At 43.2% G+C, this 21,610-nt stretch overlaps 1 protein-coding gene across 6 annotated transcripts in view; it reads right to left on the bottom strand.

Moving 5' to 3' along the window:
- Positions 1 to 11,185, bottom strand: part of ARHGAP29 (Rho GTPase activating protein 29) — a 94,221-nt gene extending 83,036 nt beyond the window's left edge. For 3 of the 6 annotated variants that reach the window (XM_073357006.2, XM_073357012.2, XM_073357013.2), the window contains exons 1-2: positions 11,036 to 11,185; positions 7,601 to 7,946 (exon numbers count right to left, since the gene is read on the bottom strand). In XM_073357006.2, the coding sequence (XP_073213107.1) occupies positions 7,601 to 7,862 (262 nt within the window). In that variant the 5' untranslated portion in view covers positions 7,863 to 7,946; positions 11,036 to 11,185. Of the gene's footprint in view, positions 1 to 7,600; positions 7,947 to 9,477; positions 9,742 to 10,127; positions 10,549 to 10,589; positions 10,837 to 11,035 lie in introns of those variants that run through there. The other 3 variants (XM_073357009.2, XM_073357010.2, XM_073357008.2) reach the window with 3 other exon arrangements.
- Between the last annotated feature and the right edge of the window lie 10,425 nt (positions 11,186 to 21,610).

The raw sequence follows: 21,610 nt of genomic DNA, 5'->3' as shown, positions 1-21,610 counted from the left end.
AGGAGGATGAGTTCCCTGGCTACAGGGGAGGCCACCTGCTGCTGAATGACTCCTGCCCAGGTACGGCGCCTGGACTCCCAGATGGTGAGAGGGTGAAAGAGAGCGCACACAGCTGCAGAGGGCTCCCTGTGCTGCTGCAGTACTGATGACACCCGATCCCTGCAGGCACAATTGCAGGGGGAAGGCTGCACTTGTGCAGGACTGCTACCCATACATTTTTTTCGTCAATTTCAGTGTCTCAGCTGAAAGACACTTACCAACTTCCATTTCAATCAAATTCTGCCAAGCCTACTCAGAACATTGTCAAGCCAAGATCAGATTACTGCAATGTGCTCTGCTTGTGGCTACATATTAAACACATACTGAATCTGATACAGAGTGCAGCAGCCTAACTGTTAAAAGACATCTCTCACTTGTGAACCTACAATACTTGTGCTATGTGAATTGGTCATCTGCAGGTTACTAGGTGTAGCTCAGTGCATTGGGCTCCACCTCCATCCCCACACTACACAAAAAGCACAACAGGGAGATTTTCAAAGTCAAAGGACAATCAGGCATCCAATTCTCATTGATCTTTAATAGGTACCTGACTGCCCTATGCCTTTGAAAGTCTCCCCCTAGGGGTCCCAGAAGCCGCCTACTCAAGAGATCGCCACCCTCTCCAGGCATTACTGCTGCAAGTTACAGTCTGAGGAGGCAGCTTTAGGACACACTTCAGGGCTGACCACCATACAGGTGCTTTTGAGAGAGGGATGTGACTTACGTGTGGGTCATTTTTACATTTGCTAAATGGCCTAGTGAGTTATTTTTTGTATTTAAAAAAAAAGTGTTTTGCTGTGCTTTTAAACTCTTATTAAAACTGTCTGGAGTTTAGGCTTGCCACCTGTTTTGGTATGTTTTAAATGTAAATAAAGAAACCTGAAATTTGAGGCACCACTCAAGTAAGAATATAGCATCTCCACTGCTTGATGCACCTCTAAGTAACCAGATCTGGTCCCAGTAAAGATGCATAGAAAAGGGTTACTTATATTTTTTTAATCACTAGAGGAAAGGGATTCCTCTAGGTCACTAGTAGACTTTAGAGTGTCCCAGGAATTCAAAATGTAGTGTGATAATTTCAAATTAGATTCACAGCAAATACTGAATAGCTCATGTGTCCATTTTCATCCCATTGTGTAAGAAGAGTGTTGATGTCTTTATACTGGGCTGGCCCATTATTTTGATTCCCTCAATGCAGGAGAAGTATCTTTAACCTCACAAGACCCTAATGCAACTGACAGTGACCGTAAGGGATGACGGAATCTATTACTTCAAGACACCTGGGAAATGTAGGTCAAATCTGGAGTCTGCTGTTTCTGACAATACCCAACAAGGATAAGGATGCCTAAGCCTCATTTTGAGCTATGTGAGAACAGCTGTTTTCACCAAGAGATCTACTAACTTTGATTAATGTAATTTAGCCAAAATAGATTCAGTCTTGAAATTCTTACTCAAGTGCAGAACTTAGACCAGGGGTCTCAAACTCAATTTACCTTAGGGCCAGTGCCAGTCCTCAAATCCTCCCAGTGGGCCAATAATGTCACTCATGCCGCCCAGAACTCTCCCCCCCAAAACTCCACCTCCCAAAGGCTCTGGGAGGGAGTTTGGGTGGGGGAGGAGGTCTGGGGTAGGGGATTGGGATGCAGGCTCTGGGAGGGAGTTTGGGCGCAGAAGGGGTGAGAGGTTGGGCTCTGGGAGGGAGTTTGGGTGGGGGAGGGGGCCTGGGGTGCAGGGTCTGGGCTGGGTCAAGGGTGGGGGTGCAGGAGGAGGGGGTGGGGTTGCAAGCTGTGTGGGAGGAGGGTGGAAGGGTGCAGGCTCTGGGAGGGAGTTTGGGGATGGGAGAGGGTGTGTGGGAAGGGGGTGCAGACTCTGGGAGGGGGTCGGGGGTGCGGCGTGACGCTTACCTGGGGCTCTAAGGCGGGGCTGGCCAGGGGACCTCCTTGCACTGTGCCCCCAGGCACTGCCCCTGCAGCTTCCCATTGGCTGCAGGGGCACTTGGGGTGGGGGCAGTGCGTGGAGGCACAGTTGTGCCCCGCCCTGGGGCCGCAGGGAGGGGCCAGCAGACACGTGGAGCAAGCAGGCAGACGCCACTCAGCTACGCTGCACTGCTGGAGCCCCGGGCCATTTTAAATCGCCCCAGGGTGGGGAGAGCACCTGGGGGCAGCGAGCGCCCGGGGGCTGCAGGTGCGGCCAAGGGAGAGACCTGGCCCCAAAACTGCTGGAGCCCCGTGGGCCACATTGAGACCCCCGACTTAGACCGAGACTTTCCCCTTTAGCCTCACTGATTTATTATCTGGCCAGAGAAACAGAGAAAATTGATCTTTTAACAACTTATGGACAATGACAGATCTTGGAGTTGGGTAAAGTCCCTCTCAGGGAGAACCTGCTTCAGCTGATCCTCCCATCTCAGGAGCACAACACTCACTTTGAACTTAATGCCTGGAGTCAAAAAGAAGGGGTATTCAGAGAGAGGGATAGACACCGGTTAGTCTGCATACTTATTTTTTTTTTTTTTTGCCTTATAAAGTTTGACGATTGTGCCACAAGAGCTATTCAAAACCCTCTTCTGATGAATTTAGAGTGAAGGCTCCATTTTTGATCCACTCAAACAAGCTGCCATTTTCAGTTTCTCCACAGAGGTAAACTATTTCTCTAGCTTGGTGCCTTGGGACTTAAAAAATGGACCAGGTATCTGCTAACTGGAAGACTAAACCTACTCAATAGAGGCAGACACAGAAACAAGAATGGGACCAGTCCCACCAGTGAGGTCCCTGGGCACCACGCTGATGAGCATATCAGCCCCCCAGAACCAAAGCTTCCGAAAAGGAAAGAGGCCTGAGCTTACTTCCCCCAACTGTTGTAATTTTTCTTGACAGGTATCCCCTACTCTATGGCTACTAGGCTGCTATGAAGGGTGGAAAAGAAGTCCAAAATTACTCTACTCTTTCCCTCAACTACCATTTTTTGGTTCTTCTTATTCCGTGAAGAACTCCAGAGGCTAGCTAGCAGTGCTACTGCTCGCAAAGCAACATGAAACTGACATGATTCAAAAGTTTCAAAGCCTCCCAAACAGCCATGCACTCATCAAAGTCTGGTTAACATTGCCTTGGTGTATCACACCTGATACAGCTATGAACCAGAGCGAAAGTACAAAAGCTGTCAGCATGATCAGAAAAATGGCACTGGATAGTTTACACTCTGTTCATGAGAGAACCTACCAAGCGCTATCCATAAGCACTAGAAACAATTTTGCAAGAGATAAAACTTCCCACTCCTACCAGCGGAGTGGATTTCGCAAACTCTATTTAAGTCTCACTTTATCTAACAACAACAATTGCTAGATAGGACAAAGTTCTGACTAAAGCTTATTAAAAACCATGAAGAACAGTACTGCAGAGATTGGCCAATGACTTTACCTTAGGTTAAAAGCAGCACTCTCCCTGAAGTCCAAGCAGCAAAAATACATCTTTTAGGAAAGTCTGTATCAAGATTCATTTAATCAGTGCAAGTGGAAATGCCACTGCAGTGGACATAAAAAGTGAGAAGACCCAAACACATAGCATTCTCCCCTCTGGAAATCTCTGCAGTTCAGTATTCATGTAATTATTTATTGACCACCAGTATGTTTGCTGCTTTACAAAGCATTAGATAAAGTCCACATTCAAAAGGAGTTTATAATCAGACACAAATACATTCTTCAATGCAAGGTAACTTACCTGAATAGTTTACCCAGGAGTACACCACTAACTCAGAAGAACCAGAAAAATGATAAAACTGAACCATGGAAAAAACTGCCAAACACTTCCAACAGGGAAAATAAATGCTAATCCAGTTGGAAATTTAGGACCTATTGAAATCAATGAGACTTTGGATATTGACTTCAATGCGAGAAGGGTCAGCCCCTGAAGATTAGCTGAAGCAATCCGTGCCAGATCAGGGTACTGGGTAAGTGGAGCCTCTGCGTTATATAACCTTCCTCCTTAGGCCAAAGCCTGCAATATTAGCACTAACAATAACAGCTGCAAAAGAAGTTGCCGATCTGCATTGAAAAGGCAAAATATTTATGGAGTCAAGACATCACACTTAATAGAATCAGGTAACGTTTGTCAGATAAATGAAGACTTGTAGGTAAAACACAGCAATGTTGAAGTGGCAGAGGCCAATGAATGGTTGCTTGTTATCAACTTAACATACCTATGTATGCTACTGAACACAAATTTTTGTTTGGCAAAATTAACATTTTGCCCAGGTCTGCCCTTCCAAGAGAATTCTGGTACTTCTTAGCTTATAACTTATTTTAACTTTTCAATGCAAAATTGAGAGATCCATCGGCAGCAACAGGGGAAATAGCATAAAGTACCTACATCCAGTGTCTTTTGACTTCCAGTATGAGATCATCAGCCTTTCCATGCACAACATGAGGTTGTTCTATTGATCGATGTGCATCGATCCACTGTATGACAGAGAAATAGTTGACAGTACTACAGAAAACTTCAGCAAGTAGACTTTGGGTTCTCTGAAAAACTGAAGTTTTCCAAAGGATAAAAGTCTGCAAAAATAAAGCAGCTCTTCTCATCCTCTCCAGGAAGACTGGTAGAGAACTGGAGGAGGCTCCTTAGGAACTGGGGCTCCATAGTACAATACTGTGGTTGAGTGCAGTACATAAATTCAGACAAATGGCTTCAGAGAGCCTGGACACAGCAAAGAAGAGCATGTAGGATGGTACACACTGACCAAGGTTTGCCAGCTGTCTGCTGGAAGCCCTTAACCCAAGCAGGAGGAGAGACATTGACTTTGGTTGCCCGCTTTTAAGTCACATTATGAGGTCACCTGAGGAAATAGAAAAAGCAGCAGTTGAGAGCTGCATCTCCAACTGTGCGGTTATGTGCTATAAATGCAACTGCCTGTCCTCAAGGGAACAATGTTTTGGTGAATCTAGGCACAGACGACCACATTTTTAGAAGGTATTTAGGCACCTTAGGCACTTTTGAAAATCTCAGCAGGCACCTATATACCTTCAAAAGTCTGGCCCAGTGATCTTAATTAATCTCTGAAGACAGCATCATTTTGAAGAAAGTTACACCAACACCTCCAACAGATTGCTTTACAACTGTTTGAAGGTGAACACAATTGGAAAATTATAAATTAATTGCAGCTTTACTGCTAGTTGGAAAGATATGATTTAACATACTAATCATGAAGTCCTGTATCCTGACTCTGGCAATACTAATACCAGACAATGCAAAGGAAAGTTTCAAATGTATATATATAAAAAAATGCACCAAGTCACTGAAGTAATGATATCCAAAGAAGTCAGGAGAAATTCCTTCCTGGCCCCTCCAGTTGATTGTTTTACACTCAAACTTGAAATTAGTTGGATAATTTCAGAAGGTGGTAAATCATAAAATATTATTAGCGCCAAGAGTTATCCATTCTTTTATATGTAAACAGTTTGTTGTCTCAGTGACCTCCTGTGTCAGAGATTTCTACACGTAAGTTACATGTTGTGTGAAGTTGCTTTTCCTTGTTTACACTGAAATTTGCCAGCTGCTAACTTCAGCCTAAATGCTGAGCCAATTTATTGGTCAGCAGTACAAAGAAGAGCACCTCAGTTTGAAAGAAAGTTTGCCTTTGCATTATTCATTTTCTGAGATTCTTATATTTACTGTTATACACGTTCTTAGTCTGTGTTGATATATTTTAGACAAAGTGTCAAGTAACAGCACCCAATAGCTGCAGAAAAATTTTAAAGAGCCATCCTTTTTAAAGATTGTTAATTTCATAAAATGACAGAAGTGAAAACAGTTTAATAAAGTCAGTGTGTGATCCAGACTAAAAGGAGATTGCATAACCTACCTTCCACACTATATCTTGGGGCCTTTGAGTTTATTTATTAAAACTGCCTCTGTGGCTGCTAGAATACACTTGTGTTCTTGCAGTTGTTTCCTGCGAACTGTCCATTCAGATATTAAGAGGTGCCAGACAGACATGTTTGACCACATCAACCCGTGTGTCTAGCTACAGTGAACCATACTGACGCTTAAGTCAGTATTAGGCTTCAAAGTTACCTGTACATTTAAGACTTGTTCACCACTTTTATGGCGCAACTCTTTCACTCTAACGGCTTTCTGGTGCAACTCTTTCACTCTAACGGCAGACTCAAAACAGTATATTGTTTACAATATGGTGGCTATAGTCACATCCTGAATCTCTTTTTTTCCTGTCTAAATAAAACAGATTCTGGAGGCCACCTCGACATAGGTGGGAATACCTCAAATGACAGTAGAGTAGCATTTTCCATTCCGGCTTACGTTTATTGTCTTTGTTTGTGACCAAAGGCAGTTATTAGGGTGATCCTAAGTCCTCTAACCCAGAAATCCTCAGAATATTTATGTGAGAATTGTAACACTGATCCAAAATCTAAAAAGAGTAAGGTAGAGGACGCCCCACGCCACAGATACAAATATAACCAAAGATCAGATTTAAGAAATCATAAGCCACATTAGCAACAGCAATAAGATTTTTTTCAAGTGGTTTCTCACCGAGAAGCTGCAAGTATTAGACCATATCCACAAACTAGCTCTAGCTATTGTACAGACTACTGTGTCTACTAAAAGTGTTTAACGTGCTACAGGCTTCATGAAAATCAGGACTTCAATGGATTTTTCCTTTCCTAAAAGTAGATAATTAAGTCAACTTGCTCATTACAAGTCTAGAATGGCAACTAAGAGAAAAGGGGACAATTGGATGGTAGTGGTGGAAGGAGGAAAAGGAGTTGCAACTATCTACAGGTAAAAATGGGTGGTGGGAAAAACTGCTATTAGCAGTCAATGGATCCCATACCAGACTAGTTTGGACATAGCTCTTATAGTATTAACAAGAGGACCCCTCTTCAGAAAAGCTTTCCTGCTGTTAACCAAGAAAAACTGATAGCATTTCCCTTTCAGGAAAAGGAAAAAAAAGTGATGTGTTCCAAGGGGACAGACTAAGAAAGCAAGTTTGTAGTTTTCACCTGCTAGCAGAAGATGGTAAACAAATACCTTGGCCTGGAAAAAGCGAGTGTTACAGAAAAGTTAAACTCCATTAAAATTAGACCTTTTAAAGCTCCATTCAAATTATTAACACATGAGCCTATTAAACAGTAACAATTGTAATAGCATGGAAAACTGGATCTTGGCCAAAATATCAACAGTATTCTTTGTAATTACAGAAACATCAGTCAGTTGTTTAAAGGACTGATTTAAAGTTTAACTATTTTTCCAGTGTCAGTTCAGCCAGTCTGATGGGAACCAGACTTTCCCCTCCTCCCTTTTACTCAAGTCTTACCAACTGTATCAGCTCTATATGTTATGTCTCATTAGGAAACAGAATGCACTGTGTTTGCTGAGGAAACGTAGCACCCAAAGTAACATCCACCACTTCCTGTAATCATGCAAGTATTTGGCAGAAAGAAAAAAACACAAGTAAAAACCACAGTAATGCTTGCTTCTGTTCCTACTGAGTACAGCTATGTGTGTGAATTTCAAATCAGCTAAGAAATAGGATAAAGCAGTTGACGCACCTTCTGAAAGAATGGCTTCTTTCAAATACAGTAGCACATCTGCAAATTTTCTGACATCATTCACCAACTGCATGATGTATTCTGGATCCACAATAGGACTGTCATAGCAATCAGAGTTGGAGCTAATACTGCTCAGAGAGTTGCTCTTGGTGCTGCGCCCCATTCCCCAGTTTCCTGAATTGGCGATGGTGAAGAAATTGGATGTAGACAGTCGGGCTAATCCCAAACCACGCTTGTTACTTCCACCGTTCTGTCGCAACATCCCAGCTGATGCAGTACTTATAAAATTCTTGCAGCTAACATTCAATGTCACTTAATGTCCATTTGAAAGGCCAAAGACGAAGTCCTTAAAAATAAGGGGGGGGGGGAGAGAAAGAGGGTGATATTTAATGGAAGAACAACATTTAAAAGGTAAAACTTACATATTTTCATGCATTGTCAGTATTTTCAATGTTAAGTTGTTGGATATTGAAACATTTAATAAAATAGTTTTAAACTCCTTTGATTATAAGAAGTTATAAAGCAAATAACTAATGCTAGCATTACCTGAAGACCAGGTGGAGGTGGTGCATGAAGGTAGTCTATAAGCTTTGTCCTGGAACTACACAAACTAATTTCTAAATTTACTCCAAAGAACTGTTCTCTTTCCTGAACACATGTTCATGAATCCCTAATTGTAATAAACTCTATAATGCATACACTGAGGCCGGGTCTACACTATAAAATTTTACCATGGCTGAACAGTTGCCAACAACCATGAAAAATTGGCATAATACTAAACAAAAACACATGGACCACTAGGCCATGTTCAATACCATTTCAGTTAATAAAATTGTTGGTTACACATGGTAAAATTTCATATTGGCCTACCAGAGTTCGATGGAAAAAGGAAAACAGTCTGAAAAAGACTAAAATTTAATTGCAACATGGGATTTTAAGCCAACTGCCATTTTTTTGTTTTTAATAACAGTAACTCACATTAAAAACACAAAGGAAGGCAAAGAAGCTACTGAGATTCCAAAAATGTAACTTCTTTAGTGTGTCAGATATTGAGATTCAATCTGTAAAACCTACAGGAGTTAATTTCAGGGAGTTCTATTTTATTTTAGTTTTAGCACAGCACTTTTTAGCAAGTTCACTCCCAAAGAAAGTTTATACTTTGGAATGAATAAATTGATACAACTAAGGAGCCATCTGTATTCATTTAATTTAAGAAAACCAAAGTCATTCCTACTTCATTGTGCCAAGTGAAGTAATTCACTTCAAAGCATAAGCCTCCAGGAAGCAAAATCAGGTATGGCTCCATTTTGATAAATGACTATCCGCTCAACACTAAAAGAAGAGAATTTATGTTTACAATGTATGTTTAGCTCAGAGGAAAAAATTGTAAACTGCATTATAAAGACTTTGAATTGCAGAGATTACAATACATTTGTTCGCACCTCAGTGAAGCTGCTAGTTTAACTATTTCTATTATAAACATGAGAAAACAAGAATTTATTATAACACAATCGTAGGTATTTACTGCAGGTTGAAAGCATTATTGCATACATTTTTAATAGACAATCTAAAGAAGCCAGTAACTCCTCTGTTTTGAATACTCCCACCATATGTTCTGACAGATAGTATTCTCATGCATTTCCATTACTTTTTTCCATTTTGTTTTAAAATTACCAGGAATAATAAAGATGAGGAAATTACATAAAAAAAATTATGCTACAGCATTTTGGTCAGATGCTTAAAAAGAAAGAAAATTTAGAGTTTAACTAACCCAGTTTAACTGCCTTGATAATATTTGCTGTTTTGAAGTAGTACGAATAATACTATAACAAAATATATAAACAATGCTGAAAATAAAGTAAGTAATTCCAACATACCTATATTAATAGAAAGCTGCTAAAGTGTGTGGAGGAGGTGATTACAGGTGAAGTTTACATTAAACAAACATACCGTTGAGCAAAACATTTGTGCAACCTTTCTCAGTTCCCATTCCCTACCCAGAAAGCTACTTTGCAATCCTGTCTTTCACATAACCAGTCCCCCTTGATATGACGATGCTTTTACATTTCCCTCTTTTGAAAATGTTTTTCTCTCCTCTACTATTGTGTGACTAACTCACACAAAAAGGGAAAGATAGCAATGACTATTCAGGGGTCACAGTAAGACATATATAAACACTTTAAAATACACAAAAATTGAAAGATACAAATGAAAGAGATTATAGAAAAAAGTAATATTAGGAATTACATATTTATCCCCTTCAGTCAAATTTTTGCTGTAGATACGCTCTTCTATTTTTTCCCTCACTTGTACTGGTCATAAGACAGAGGGAGGAGGAAAAAAAAGAGTGTTCCTCACAGAACACAGGTATTTCATTACTAGAAAAAGTTTTTTTTTAGGCTAGAGTCTCTTGAAGGAAGTCCAAAACAACTGTTATAAATATCTCCAGACTTCGGATAAGAGCAAGTAGTTCCCATCACAACCGCCCCCCCCCCCGCACACAAAAAAACCCAATACACACACACACCCCAGACCAACGATTTCAGAAATCTGCTCTCTCAGCACAATTTTCTCTCGCAGGCGATAAAGTTCCTTTACAGGGTCACGTTTTGAAGAGTTCCTTTGGAGCGAAAATCTACAAATCTGTTTTTTAAAGGGACAGTAAAAATCTCTCAACCCGGATTGTTTATAAAACGCAGCCAGAGCACACAGGAGTGCTGCCGTGCAGCTTCAACTGGGCCCGATTACAGCGAGGGTTTGCCTCCCACACGGAATGTCTCGCATTCCTAGCAGGACTCTGTACGGCAGGCAGGGGCCCCCTCGACCAGCCGATGCAGCCCGCTGCCAACTCGCACGTCCTCGCTCTCCTGCCCAGGATTTACATACAATGGAGAGGAGCCGCTCTCGCCGCAAACACACCGCAGGGGACGGGGGAGGCTGAGCGGAAATGGGCGCAGGTAGCAGCCCGCCGGGGGGGGGGGTGTCTCACCGGGGGGCGAGCCGAGGGGGACGGGGCACTTCATGGGGCAGAAGACTTAGGGGACGCTCCTAGCCGCCCCTCGGTCCCCTTCGCTGGCCGCAGACACGGAGGACGCCCCGAACAGAGGGGCCCCCAGGCGCTGAGCCCAGAGCGGATGGGGACGCAGGGGGAGACGGGCCCGCCCCGCCGCGGGCGCACGTCGCCCGGCAAGGACTGGGAGCGGATCGCGGTAAGCCCCACTCTCGCGGCGACAGCCGAGTCCCGAAGCCCCTCAGAGCCGCCTGCCGGACCCCACTCCCCGGACCCAAGCCGCGCCCCCAGCTCCCCCGGGCCCGCCCCTCGCGGCGCCTGGCATGGCCCCTGCAGCCCCATGTGGGCGCCCAACGCTCCGGACCGACAGCAGCCGCCCGGGCCGGACACCGGGGGCGAGACGCGCTCCCGGGCGGGGTCCTTACCGGGCTGAGCGGGACGCCGTGAGATGGCAGCAGAAGCGAGTCCCCGAGCGCAGGCAGCAGTCGGGCCGCGACGGGCCCCTGCGCATCCCTCCGCGCTGCCCATTGAACTCGCACCCTCCGGCCAGCGCCGCAGCCGCCCGGCCCCCGACCGCTCCCGGCCCCGCCCCCTCGCGCCCGCCCCCTCCCATTGGGCAGCTCCCTATCAGAGGCGGGGCAATGGAGCAACAGGTTGGGAGCGGGACGGGGAGCGAGGACGCGACGCTGAGCTGGCGGGACTCAGCGCCGCCCGTGGGGGACGGGCCCGCCCTGCCGAGAGCACCGCTCAGAGGGGAGCAGGCAGGGGGCGGCGTGGCGTGTGCCTCCGCGCGCCAGGCACTACGCCGGCCGCCGCTACGCCGCGGCGTTCAGCCCGTAGCCCCATGCAATGGGCCAGACGGCAGCGGGCCGGGCGCGGCGCGGCGCGGGGCGGCGGCGGTAAACTCGGGAAGCCGGTGGCGAGAAGCTCGGGTGTGAGGGGGCTGGACTGGGGCCGCTGCGACTTGCGTGCAGTGTCACAACTGAGGGGGCATGTTCATCCCCCAGGTGAGGTCGCCGCCCCCACCCACCTCACAGCAATACTAGACGGTCGTAAGAATCTGTTGGCCTCTTTCCAGCCACAAGTTTGCAAACCCAGCCACAATAATAATAATTACTGAAAAAGCCACGTTGTGCAGCAAGCCCCTCATCAGGCTTCTCCATTCCCAAGCCAGGATCACCGTCATCTCTGCTGTCACCTCTGAAGCCTGACTCTCCGAAGAGAGGATGCTGGCATTGTTTCAGTGCTGTCCCACTCCTCCTACTCATTCCTGATCTCCATTGGGGTGATGGAGACATGGTTTTCTTCCTTCTCTCTCTCTGACCATCACAGTACAGATGCCTTGGCGCTGTCCTCAGTATTTCAGGTGGCATTGATGGGTAAATCCCAAGAGTATGGTTTAGTTCCTCATAAAATAATCAGATTTTCCTGACTGCCTTGGGCCTTGCTTGGGGCTCCAGCCCTTTTAATTTTTTTCCCTGGTACTGATTAATGGACTAAATGATGCTGTATTCAGCATCCACTTGGACATTTGGTCATCGGCCCACCAACAGTTCAGCCGCAACTGGATTTTCTTGTTGCCCCTGTTGGTCATCGCTGCCAAAATGTCTGCCTCATACCACCAAGCATAACTGGAAAACAACACTGCCAAATCACCAGGAGAAAAAAAAAAGCTGCACCACATGTGATCGTAAGGAGATGTCTTCTGAGACGCTGATGAAGAATTGTCTTGCTACATCAATGGAGAAGAGGTCAATGCTATGGCGTGTACAACACTATTTGTTTGGAAAAGGGGCTTCCACAAAACTTTACCCTAGGCCTATAAAATTCAGAAACTAGACCAGACAGACCTCCTAAGAATTAATTGGTGCACTGTTGGATAACAATGGGAGGAGTATTAGTACTATGCAGGGTACTAAATTAGCATTTGTTATTTATGCTGGTTCTGCATTAGTGTATACTGGGATGGAGGAGGACTACAAGGTGGTTAGCCTTGCTTGAAGCAAGTCTACTCAAAATGTTGGTGTGTGTGCCTGGGCATTGTTGGAATCATAAAGACATGGTATATTGCAGTCATATTAGGAAGCTCAAATAGTGGTTAACATACCAAATTTCTCCAAAAAAAGAAAAGGAGTACTTGTGGCACCTTAGAGTCTAACCAATTTATTTGAGCATAAACTTTCATGAGCTACAGCTCACTTCATCGGATGTAGCTCACTCCTTTTCTTTTTGCGGATACAGACTAACACGGCTGCTACTCTGAAACCTCAAATTTCTCCAGTGTATACAAGGCTTCAGACAAGAACTTATTTTAATGTAGCAAACTACTATATACAAATATAAGTTAAATAAACATTTATGTTGCAAAGTCAAGCACTCAGAAGTTAGGAAATGTGAGAATTAAAGCGGTCTGTGCCAGGTTTACTTGTGAAGAGTTTAAGTGGTTTGCCCAGCATCACCAGGGAATTCTGTGGCAGAGGCAAGGATAGACTCCAGTCTTCCAGGGAAATATTCAACTTCCTAAACCACAAGAACATCGCTTCTGTTCCTGTAATTCCCTGTCTCATTCACTACACATCTTCCAACATCTGCAGCATATTATGTCAGTGTCCTAAAAACAACAACTTCCTTGACTACACAACCCTGATTCATCACCAGAGCATTGTCCTTCCTGTGCTCTGAATGAAGCAGGGGCATTTTGGAAAAATATTACGTGATCATGTAGTTAGAGACTGTATCATAATGCATATGCAAAAGATAGCCAAATTAATATTGCATGGACAACTTTAACTCTAGCATTCCCTAATTTCTGAGTACTTGATTTTTCAATCTTAATTTTCTTTTAATGTTTCCTCATGTGGCATAATATTGAAACCCATATGGTAAATCAGCGAGTTTGTAACCTTTAGATAAACTGCACAGACCTCTATCACTGGAGCTAAAGGAATAACGGATAGCAAATATAAATTGTCATCCTCTATCTGGTCCAGTGATTAGAGGGGAAAGACACACATTTTGCTAGTAGTGACAGCTATTTGCTGACAACAGAGGAATGTTTGGACTTAGGAATTTTGGGGTAAATTCCAGGGTCTGGAGGGGAGTGTGCCCTAGTGAGCACACTAGATCACTCCCCATTTTACCCCCACACAAGCTCGCTCTTCCAGTCTCAGTCCTAATCTCCTGGCCTAACCAGTCCAAGTCTCCACCTCCCAAAGCTCCTCATCCCAGTTCCAGTCTCCTTTTCCAGGCTCTGAGTTCAAGGGCCAACATTCCCCCCACCAGGGTAGTCAATTATTTTTGCCAAGGTCCAAATTTTTTGGTTAAGGTATAGTCAAGGTCCAGACTCCAGATAATATATATATATATATAAACTCCAACAATAAACAATAATGATAATAATAAGTAAATAAAAAGATGTTGGGGTCCTTCCAAAAGCATCTGGCAGTCTGGATCTGGCCCATGGTCTACCTGTGGACTACCCCTGCCCCACACCCTGGTGCCCAGTCCCAGTCTCTCTCCCTGTGCTCCTCATTCCTGTCTTTCCCCCTTGGGGCTCTATGTTGCAGTCTCTTTGCCCAGCCAGTCTCAGTCTTCCCTTGCCAGCTCCTCATTCAATCTGTCTTTACCTCCATTCCCACAGACTAGTGCCCAGTCCCTCACCTCACCTGAACCCTGGTCTCCGTTTCCTCCTCTGGCTCCCAATCCAAGTCTCCTTGTCCAGCAGTCCCAATATCTCTCCCCAGCTCCAAGAACCAGTCTTCCCCCAGGCGACTGGACCCACTCTACTCCATCCATCCTCCCCCCATCCTCCCTCAAGTCCCAGCTCCTCATCCTGTATTTCAGTCAGTCTGCTTCTGACTCCTCCATGCTGCCAGGGCACCAGCAGGGGGAGCACTAAAAGCACAGGAGAGATCGTCTTCCTCCTCTCAGTTCCTGTGCCAAGTACCACAGTGGCCACTGGCTGCTGAAAGGAGCAATTGAAGGGAAACTCCTGTTCCGCCATTGCAGTCGTAGGCTGGAGCATGTTCAATATAGGTGGAATCTTCAGAGATATTAAGTTGCCAGACTTTAACAAGTCTCTACTGAGCATGTACAAAATGATTTTTTTCAGAACCTTATAACTAAGCCAAATTTAGGCAAATTGTCATGGAGATGACAACAAAGCTAGCCCTGCACCCCTGCCAAATTTCAACTCCCTGTTCCAAAGCATGGGGATGCTAGTACTCAACAAAATTGTTGTAAGAATTTTGTTTAATTTGGGCAAAACAACATATTCTACCCTAATCTTATTCTCAGAAATGGTTGAACTATTTTAATTGAAATTAAAAACAAAAAACAGCCTGAGGCAGACACCCAGCATGGAAAATTCAAGCCCAAACAACAGAAGTTTGGCAAAGTTATAAGCAACTGGAGGGAAAAAAGGGGTCTTGTAATGGGAAGTGTCAGGCACACTTAACTATAGGAGGCATTACCAGCTCCAGCCGTAATAATGGAGCCTAGAAAAATTAGAAGAGTGACATTCATAGATTTGTGCAGAATCAAATTGTTTTGGTTAGAAAAACCCACTCCAAATATGATGATCCTGTGGCTGCAGCGCGCACTGTTGAACTCTGTGGACTGTGGTCTGACACTCCTGGAGCAACAAACCAAATTATGACATTACTTATCTCTCTAATTAGCAGTCCATCAGCATACGACAAATAACAAAGTCTTTGAAATCACTTAATAACAATAGTTTTACTGGGTTAAATTTCAGCACTGTTAATCAACATTTTGTTTCTTTCCTTTCCTGTAACCATTTGCCTAACTATATGTTAATGTTAATTTATAAATCCACTAAATGGTTACAAGCTATCCAAGTCTGCTGATACTAAATTTAGAGAAAAAGCAAACAAAGAAGAACAATGCAATGAGGTTCAAAAGGATTTGGATAATTCAGGGGATTGATCCAGCAGATGCCAAAATCATGGAAGGGTAAACAACCGTAAAGTAATTTAGTGGAAGAGCAAGAAACCAAGTTAGGGAATATGTGCTAAATGCTACAATGATCCATCATAAAATAAGGAAAAGGACTTGAGGAATTATGGATAAGTCATTGAAACCATCAGTTTAGAGCACAGCGGTAGAAAAAAAAAAGGCAAACAAGGAATTCCACCTTTATTCACCAACAGATAGGACCCAAAAAATTTGAGACTGTTACTCTCTAAGGCCAGGTCTTTGGATGGTTGTGGGGGAGATGCCACAGTGAGGGGCAAAATATATATTTATTATCATATTTAGCCATGATAGGCTACATAGAACTAGTGGCCCTGAAAATCATGAATTGTCCCTCAAAGGTGATGCAAGGCTAGAGGTATTTTGTGAGAAATGCAACTGGACATAAAATGACCCAGTCTGCAATCAACCTCAGATAAAAGGATTGCAGTGTATGTGGCCAGTGCTGTGTTTCCAAAATTTTAACAAGTCATTTCTCAAAAATGTTACCCTTCAGTTGGTGATCAGCTGCAAAGCCGGTGGATGGTCAGGAATAGGAGGAAGGATTGTGTGAAGCAGGCAAATCCCAGCACCTCCTTCAGTTGCCAGAAGTTCCACTGACTAGTATAACTCACTCAATTCCTGTCTTTCAGCTGCCACAGCCCTTCAGAATCCTCCTAGAAGTACCATTCCCTGCTTTAGTTATTGCCCTTAACATTAAAACAAAGTGCCATTTGGACACTGTGCTGATCAGCTTTTGTTACCTTTATGCCAGATAAAACAGTTATGAAGCAAAAATTCCACTCTAGGTTAGCAACGAAACTGATATTTCACAACGATGATGAACATGGATATGGTGGCAGCTACAAAATATGCCTTTTTAAGTGTGAAAAAAGATCCATCATATCTTTTTACAATAATTGAAGAGGGGTCTCTATAGAGAGATGGCTTGTGGCAAAGGTTAAAAAAATTAATAAATTGAAGAAAGAACATATGGTGCTTTTAGTGTTAGGGGAGATCAGGTGATGAAACAGGACTCTTAGCTTTTGTGCCAATCTCAAAAATGTTGTTTGGCATCCAAAAGCAGTTTTATTGCCAGAGCTCCCAATTATGCTGGGGACTGCACTACTATATCAGTAACAACTGCTTTTGGATGCCAGCAAAGGCATGCAAAGATGGCTTTTGGATGCACAGATTTTGAGCAATGTAACTATTCTGGTTAAGGGTGTGATATTTTTATCAAAATAATTACAGTATACTAGTACAACCCCTGAATGCAATTACTTCCTTGTAAAGGTTCTTTATTATTCCCCTCTAGTGCGGGAATAAACTGTTGGTATAATGCATCCTTACTAGGAGGTTTGTAGTGTTTTAACTGTACCAGTATAGTTAAAGCAGTATGTCATAAATAGAGAGAGAAGGGGAGCGTAAAATCCCTCCTTGGCAGCTATACTGAATCGCCTTACCTGTAAAGGGTTAAGTAGTTCAAATAACCTAATTGGCACCTGACCAGAAGAACCAATGAGGAAAGAAGATATTTTCAAATTTGTGGGGGGAAGGTTTTGTTTGTGCTCTCTCTTTGTTGTTCCCTCTCCGGATGGAGGGAGAAGCCAAGCAGGTACAACGTCTCCTGAAAATATAATCCATCTAAATTCACAGAAATTGTATGTAGGGCAAGGAAATGCATTAGATTATCTTTTGTTTTAGCGTGTGAATTTTCCTATGCTAGAGAGGTAGTTTTATTCCTGTTTTTGTAACTGTGAAGCTGAGCCAGAGGGGAATCCTCTGTGTTTTAAATCTTTTTATTACCCTGTAAAGTTACCTCCCATCCTGATTTTGCAGGTGTGATTCTTTTACTTTTTCTTTATAATAAAGTTCTTCTTTTAAGAACCTGATTGTCAGTGTCCTGAAGACAAAGGGTCTGGTCTGTACCCTCATTGCTTAGGCAATTGGTTGGTATATTATTCTCAAGCCTCCCCAGGAAAGGGGGTGAAGCAGCTTGGGGGGGATATTTTGGGGGGATAGGGATGCCAAGTGACCCTTCCCTGAATTTTTGTGTAAATCACTTGGTGGTGGCAGCAATACCGCCCAAGGACAAGGAAAGGAATTTGTGCCTTGGGGAAGTTTTAAACTAAGCTGGTAGAATATAAGCTTAGGGGGTCTTTCATGAGGGTCCCCACATCTGTACCCCAGAGTTCAGAGTGGGGGGAGGAACCCTGACACAGTACACTTTCTGTGTTTAGGTAAAGCTTTAGTTTTGACTCTATTACAACTGAAAAACTAGTTTAAATTGGGCCCCTGATTTAAGTTGATGTACCCTCTGGAAGACCTCAGCGTACCCTCCGGGGTACATGTACCACTGGTTGAAAACCGCTGTAATAGAGCCATACTACAAATAGTATTATGTAATCCCACTCACATATAACCCAATCCTACCATCCCTTACTCACTCAAGTAGCCTTTGTCAGAGGGTGGCTGACCCCTGTAAATGAAGTAGTCCATCACCCCTGAGCCAGAACAGATGCTCCCAGTTTGGTCAATTGGGAAGGTGGGGTAGCACCCAGAAGCTATAAACGTCCAGGAAGTGATGCACAGGGTTAGAGAAGATTGAGTTAGTCAGGGGAGGATGAGAGTGGTTAGGGCCTGGAAACTATACAGTTCCTAGGAGAAGGCAGGAGGAAAATAGTAAGATGGCTTCCTGGCTGGTGTCTCCAAGCCAGACAAGCAGTGTCGGAGGACCGAAAGCCAGTGACCAGCAGATGGAGTTCTTGTCTCTAAGCTGGAGACTTGGGGATGAGGGCTGAATGCAGGAGAGCAGTGGAGGAGTTTACTTGCCAACATCTACTGTTCTGGAGAGCTGAACCTAGAGGAACTGTGACTCCAAGGGGAGTGAAGGATGTTTCCCTAGTAAAGATGATCTCTCAGCAGAGAGACTGGGGGACTTCCTGCTGGGAAGAGTAGGATGGAAGGTCTGGGGGGGCTATCCGAGTATAAGGACAGGAGGGGATTGCACTGGAGAGCTAGGACATGAGGATGTGCTCAAGAGCTGTAGTGGAAAATCAGGATATGGTGAGAGATGCCAGAGATAAACATTGCATGTAGTGTTTAGACCATGGTAGTAGAACTTCTGTTATGATTTATATATGCATGGAACTCTTAATAAATTAAGCCCACAAGGGCTACCCTTAAACATGGTGGACTATTTTTTGGGACTCTGGAGGAGGAACCCTGTGCTAGGTGTGCCTGTCATACTGTGGCCTGCTGATAGAAGGTGCTCCAGTTGGGGTTGCCCAATGACTTTATCTCACAAAAGTAATTGCAGTGCCAGGATTGCAAGATCAGACTCATAAGACTTTCAATATCAGCTCAAACCAGGTATCTGTGATGTCCTTCATTATTCAAGAGGTAGTGGCCAACATGTGACACTCAGGAGAAAGTTGGGGGTTGGGGGAGTGAACAGGTAACTCACCTCAGCAGTTGTGCAAGGATGTACATTGTGGGAAAAGGCAAATCCTCCCTTAAACCCTGCACTAGTTCTTACTTCTAACAGCTAATCATCCTTTTTAGTTGGTGGCTCTTTAATGTGGTTTGACTAGGATATTGGGTAGAGCAGTTCTTCTGAATTGCAGACAAATACATCAGTGTATTGGCATGCAGGAAAGATGTGTGTTCTATCTCAAGCCAAGTTTTTATATTTTAGCAGGTGCAGAATCAGGATTATTATGTCCATTATTTCTAGTGCAATGGTAGCCAGAGATCCTAGTAAGGATCTAGATCTTATTGTAGAAGGTCCTATACAAAACATAGGAAGGTAAGTATCCTCTCATAAACGGTTTGTCATCAATGAAGAGTTAACTCAGGCTCTTACTCAAGAGTGCTTTCAATCTGGACTAGCTGGGGGTATGAATCAGAGCAACGGTTCCATTTTCAATCAGGTTGGTAACCCATCTACTTTGCAGTGAGGATGCAGTCTAAATTACTTGAGTGCTGATGGTCCTCCAGTGTCTTCCCACAATTCTGTCTATGCATCCAGAAGGACAGGTAAGTTTTAGAGACAATCCTCTATGCCAATGTGGGCAGCCACAAACCATGACACACATTGCTGAGGACTGCAAAATAACTCAACATCCTGGAGATCTTCATGCCTTGAACATAATTGATAAGAATGCTATGGCTTGGCTTGACCAGACTGCATACGCCAAATAATAAATAAATAAGTTCTTCCACAATTCATTGGGAAAAAAACATACAGAAAACCATTGCATGTGCCCCAAGAAGTCCTAGGTACACACACAAGACAGCACACTAGTGAGGATGCAGTAACTCAGGTATGACAGTGTAGTGTGATAGCTCACACTGGGCTAAATTAACTTTCATGCTCAGACTCAGGTACCAATCATCTGGGCTAACTCTTTAGTGACAACATACACAAATAGCTTGTAATCTAAGACCATGATCCTGCAAAGACATTACAGAAGCCTAACTGCATGCTGAAAGTAGTTCCAGACCTCAGCTGGATTATTCACTGTGCAGAAAGTTAAGCATGGGTGTAAATCTTTGCATGATAAAGACAAGCAAGATGTGAAGTGTTGGGGAGAAGGATATAATCAAATATGTAAAAAGGGATGCTGAAATCCCTGCCAAGAAAATATTTTATTGGTAGCTCTATAGAAGACAGAGCTGGTGTTTCACCAAGGAAGTAGAATTGTATTTTCAGCTGTTTGGTCACGATTGTAACAGCATCATCCCTGTCATCTCATGACTACTGTTGAGTCAGATAAACAGATAGTGGTATTACTATTTTCAGAGAGTATTCATTGTGGGATTGCTCCTTAGAAGAATTTTAAATGGTAAAAGCAGCACCTCTGAAAAAATCACAAAGTTGCTACTCCAAAAGCAATGCTGTCTTGGCTCTCTCTTGTTTTGTTTCTGTTAGTTTGAATTGCGATGATGAATTTGACTAGTCTGAGGACAGTAGATGCAATGCTGATGTCAGATTAGAATAACATGGGAATAGAATCTGGTGGCCTCAGTTTTAAATGAGATCTTTGTTGCTTAATACTATTATTTAATATTTTGTTATACAACTTGAGCCAGCTCCTTTATACCTTACTGAAGTAAAACTGTCATAGATTTTAGATGGATTTCTGCCTGAACAAGTACAAGATCTGGACCATTATTATTAACTAATGTACGGAAATCAAAGATTATTTAATAGAACAGGAGTGAGTAAATAAAATTCATACTTGAAAACATGACTGGGAGCATAAGAAGGAGTCAGAAGAATAGGGGAGGATAGCAAGATAGTGGAACTAATCCATTTTTGGTTAGTTTGCTTGAATTAATAAATCCAATTTGATTCCAATGGGCCTGATCCAAAGTCAATTGAAGTGAATAGGAAAACTTGATGTAGTTTCAAGAAATGTACATGGCATAAAAATATATTGAGTATGAATCTATTCTTTTTTGAATAGTGCAGTAATTAAAACAGATTTTTGAATGGATTTTATGTTTAAATGGACAAAAATTGCATTTGTATGCCTCTCACTAGTAAAGTTGAAAATTAACTCCCCTCAGTTCTTGATTGATATAAATTGATAGGAATGAGATATTAGTTCTACAGCATTCTTAAAATAGCAAAAAAATAGTTGTATTCAATAAAAAAACCCACACAAACAAAAAACCAATTGTTTGCTAAATAGTGTTAACATTTTGTCACTTGTACACCAGCATCACAGTAAACAGTGCGGTTTAAAAGTGAAAAGAATAGTTTACAAACTCAAGCCTACAAACTCATGTTAAGGTGTGTTTTTTTAAACACAGTAGTAGTAATATAACAGTGGTTAGAGGCCCGAGTCAAGGATCAGAGTCCTAAATGCCCCTTAACTTGCCCAAGCCCAACTGTGGGATGCAATGTGTGATGAAGACCCAAAGTGAGGGGCACAAAAGTGTATTTATGCAGGAAACTTAAAATCCTGTGAATTAATTCCTGTAGTATAATGAACTATTGTTTAACCTCAACCTTT

This window comes from Lepidochelys kempii, chromosome 8 (assembly GCF_965140285.1).
Source record: "Lepidochelys kempii isolate rLepKem1 chromosome 8, rLepKem1.hap1, whole genome shotgun sequence".
NCBI lineage: Eukaryota > Metazoa > Chordata > Testudines > Cheloniidae > Lepidochelys > Lepidochelys kempii.
This window is presented reverse-complemented; position numbering and strand designations above follow the sequence as displayed.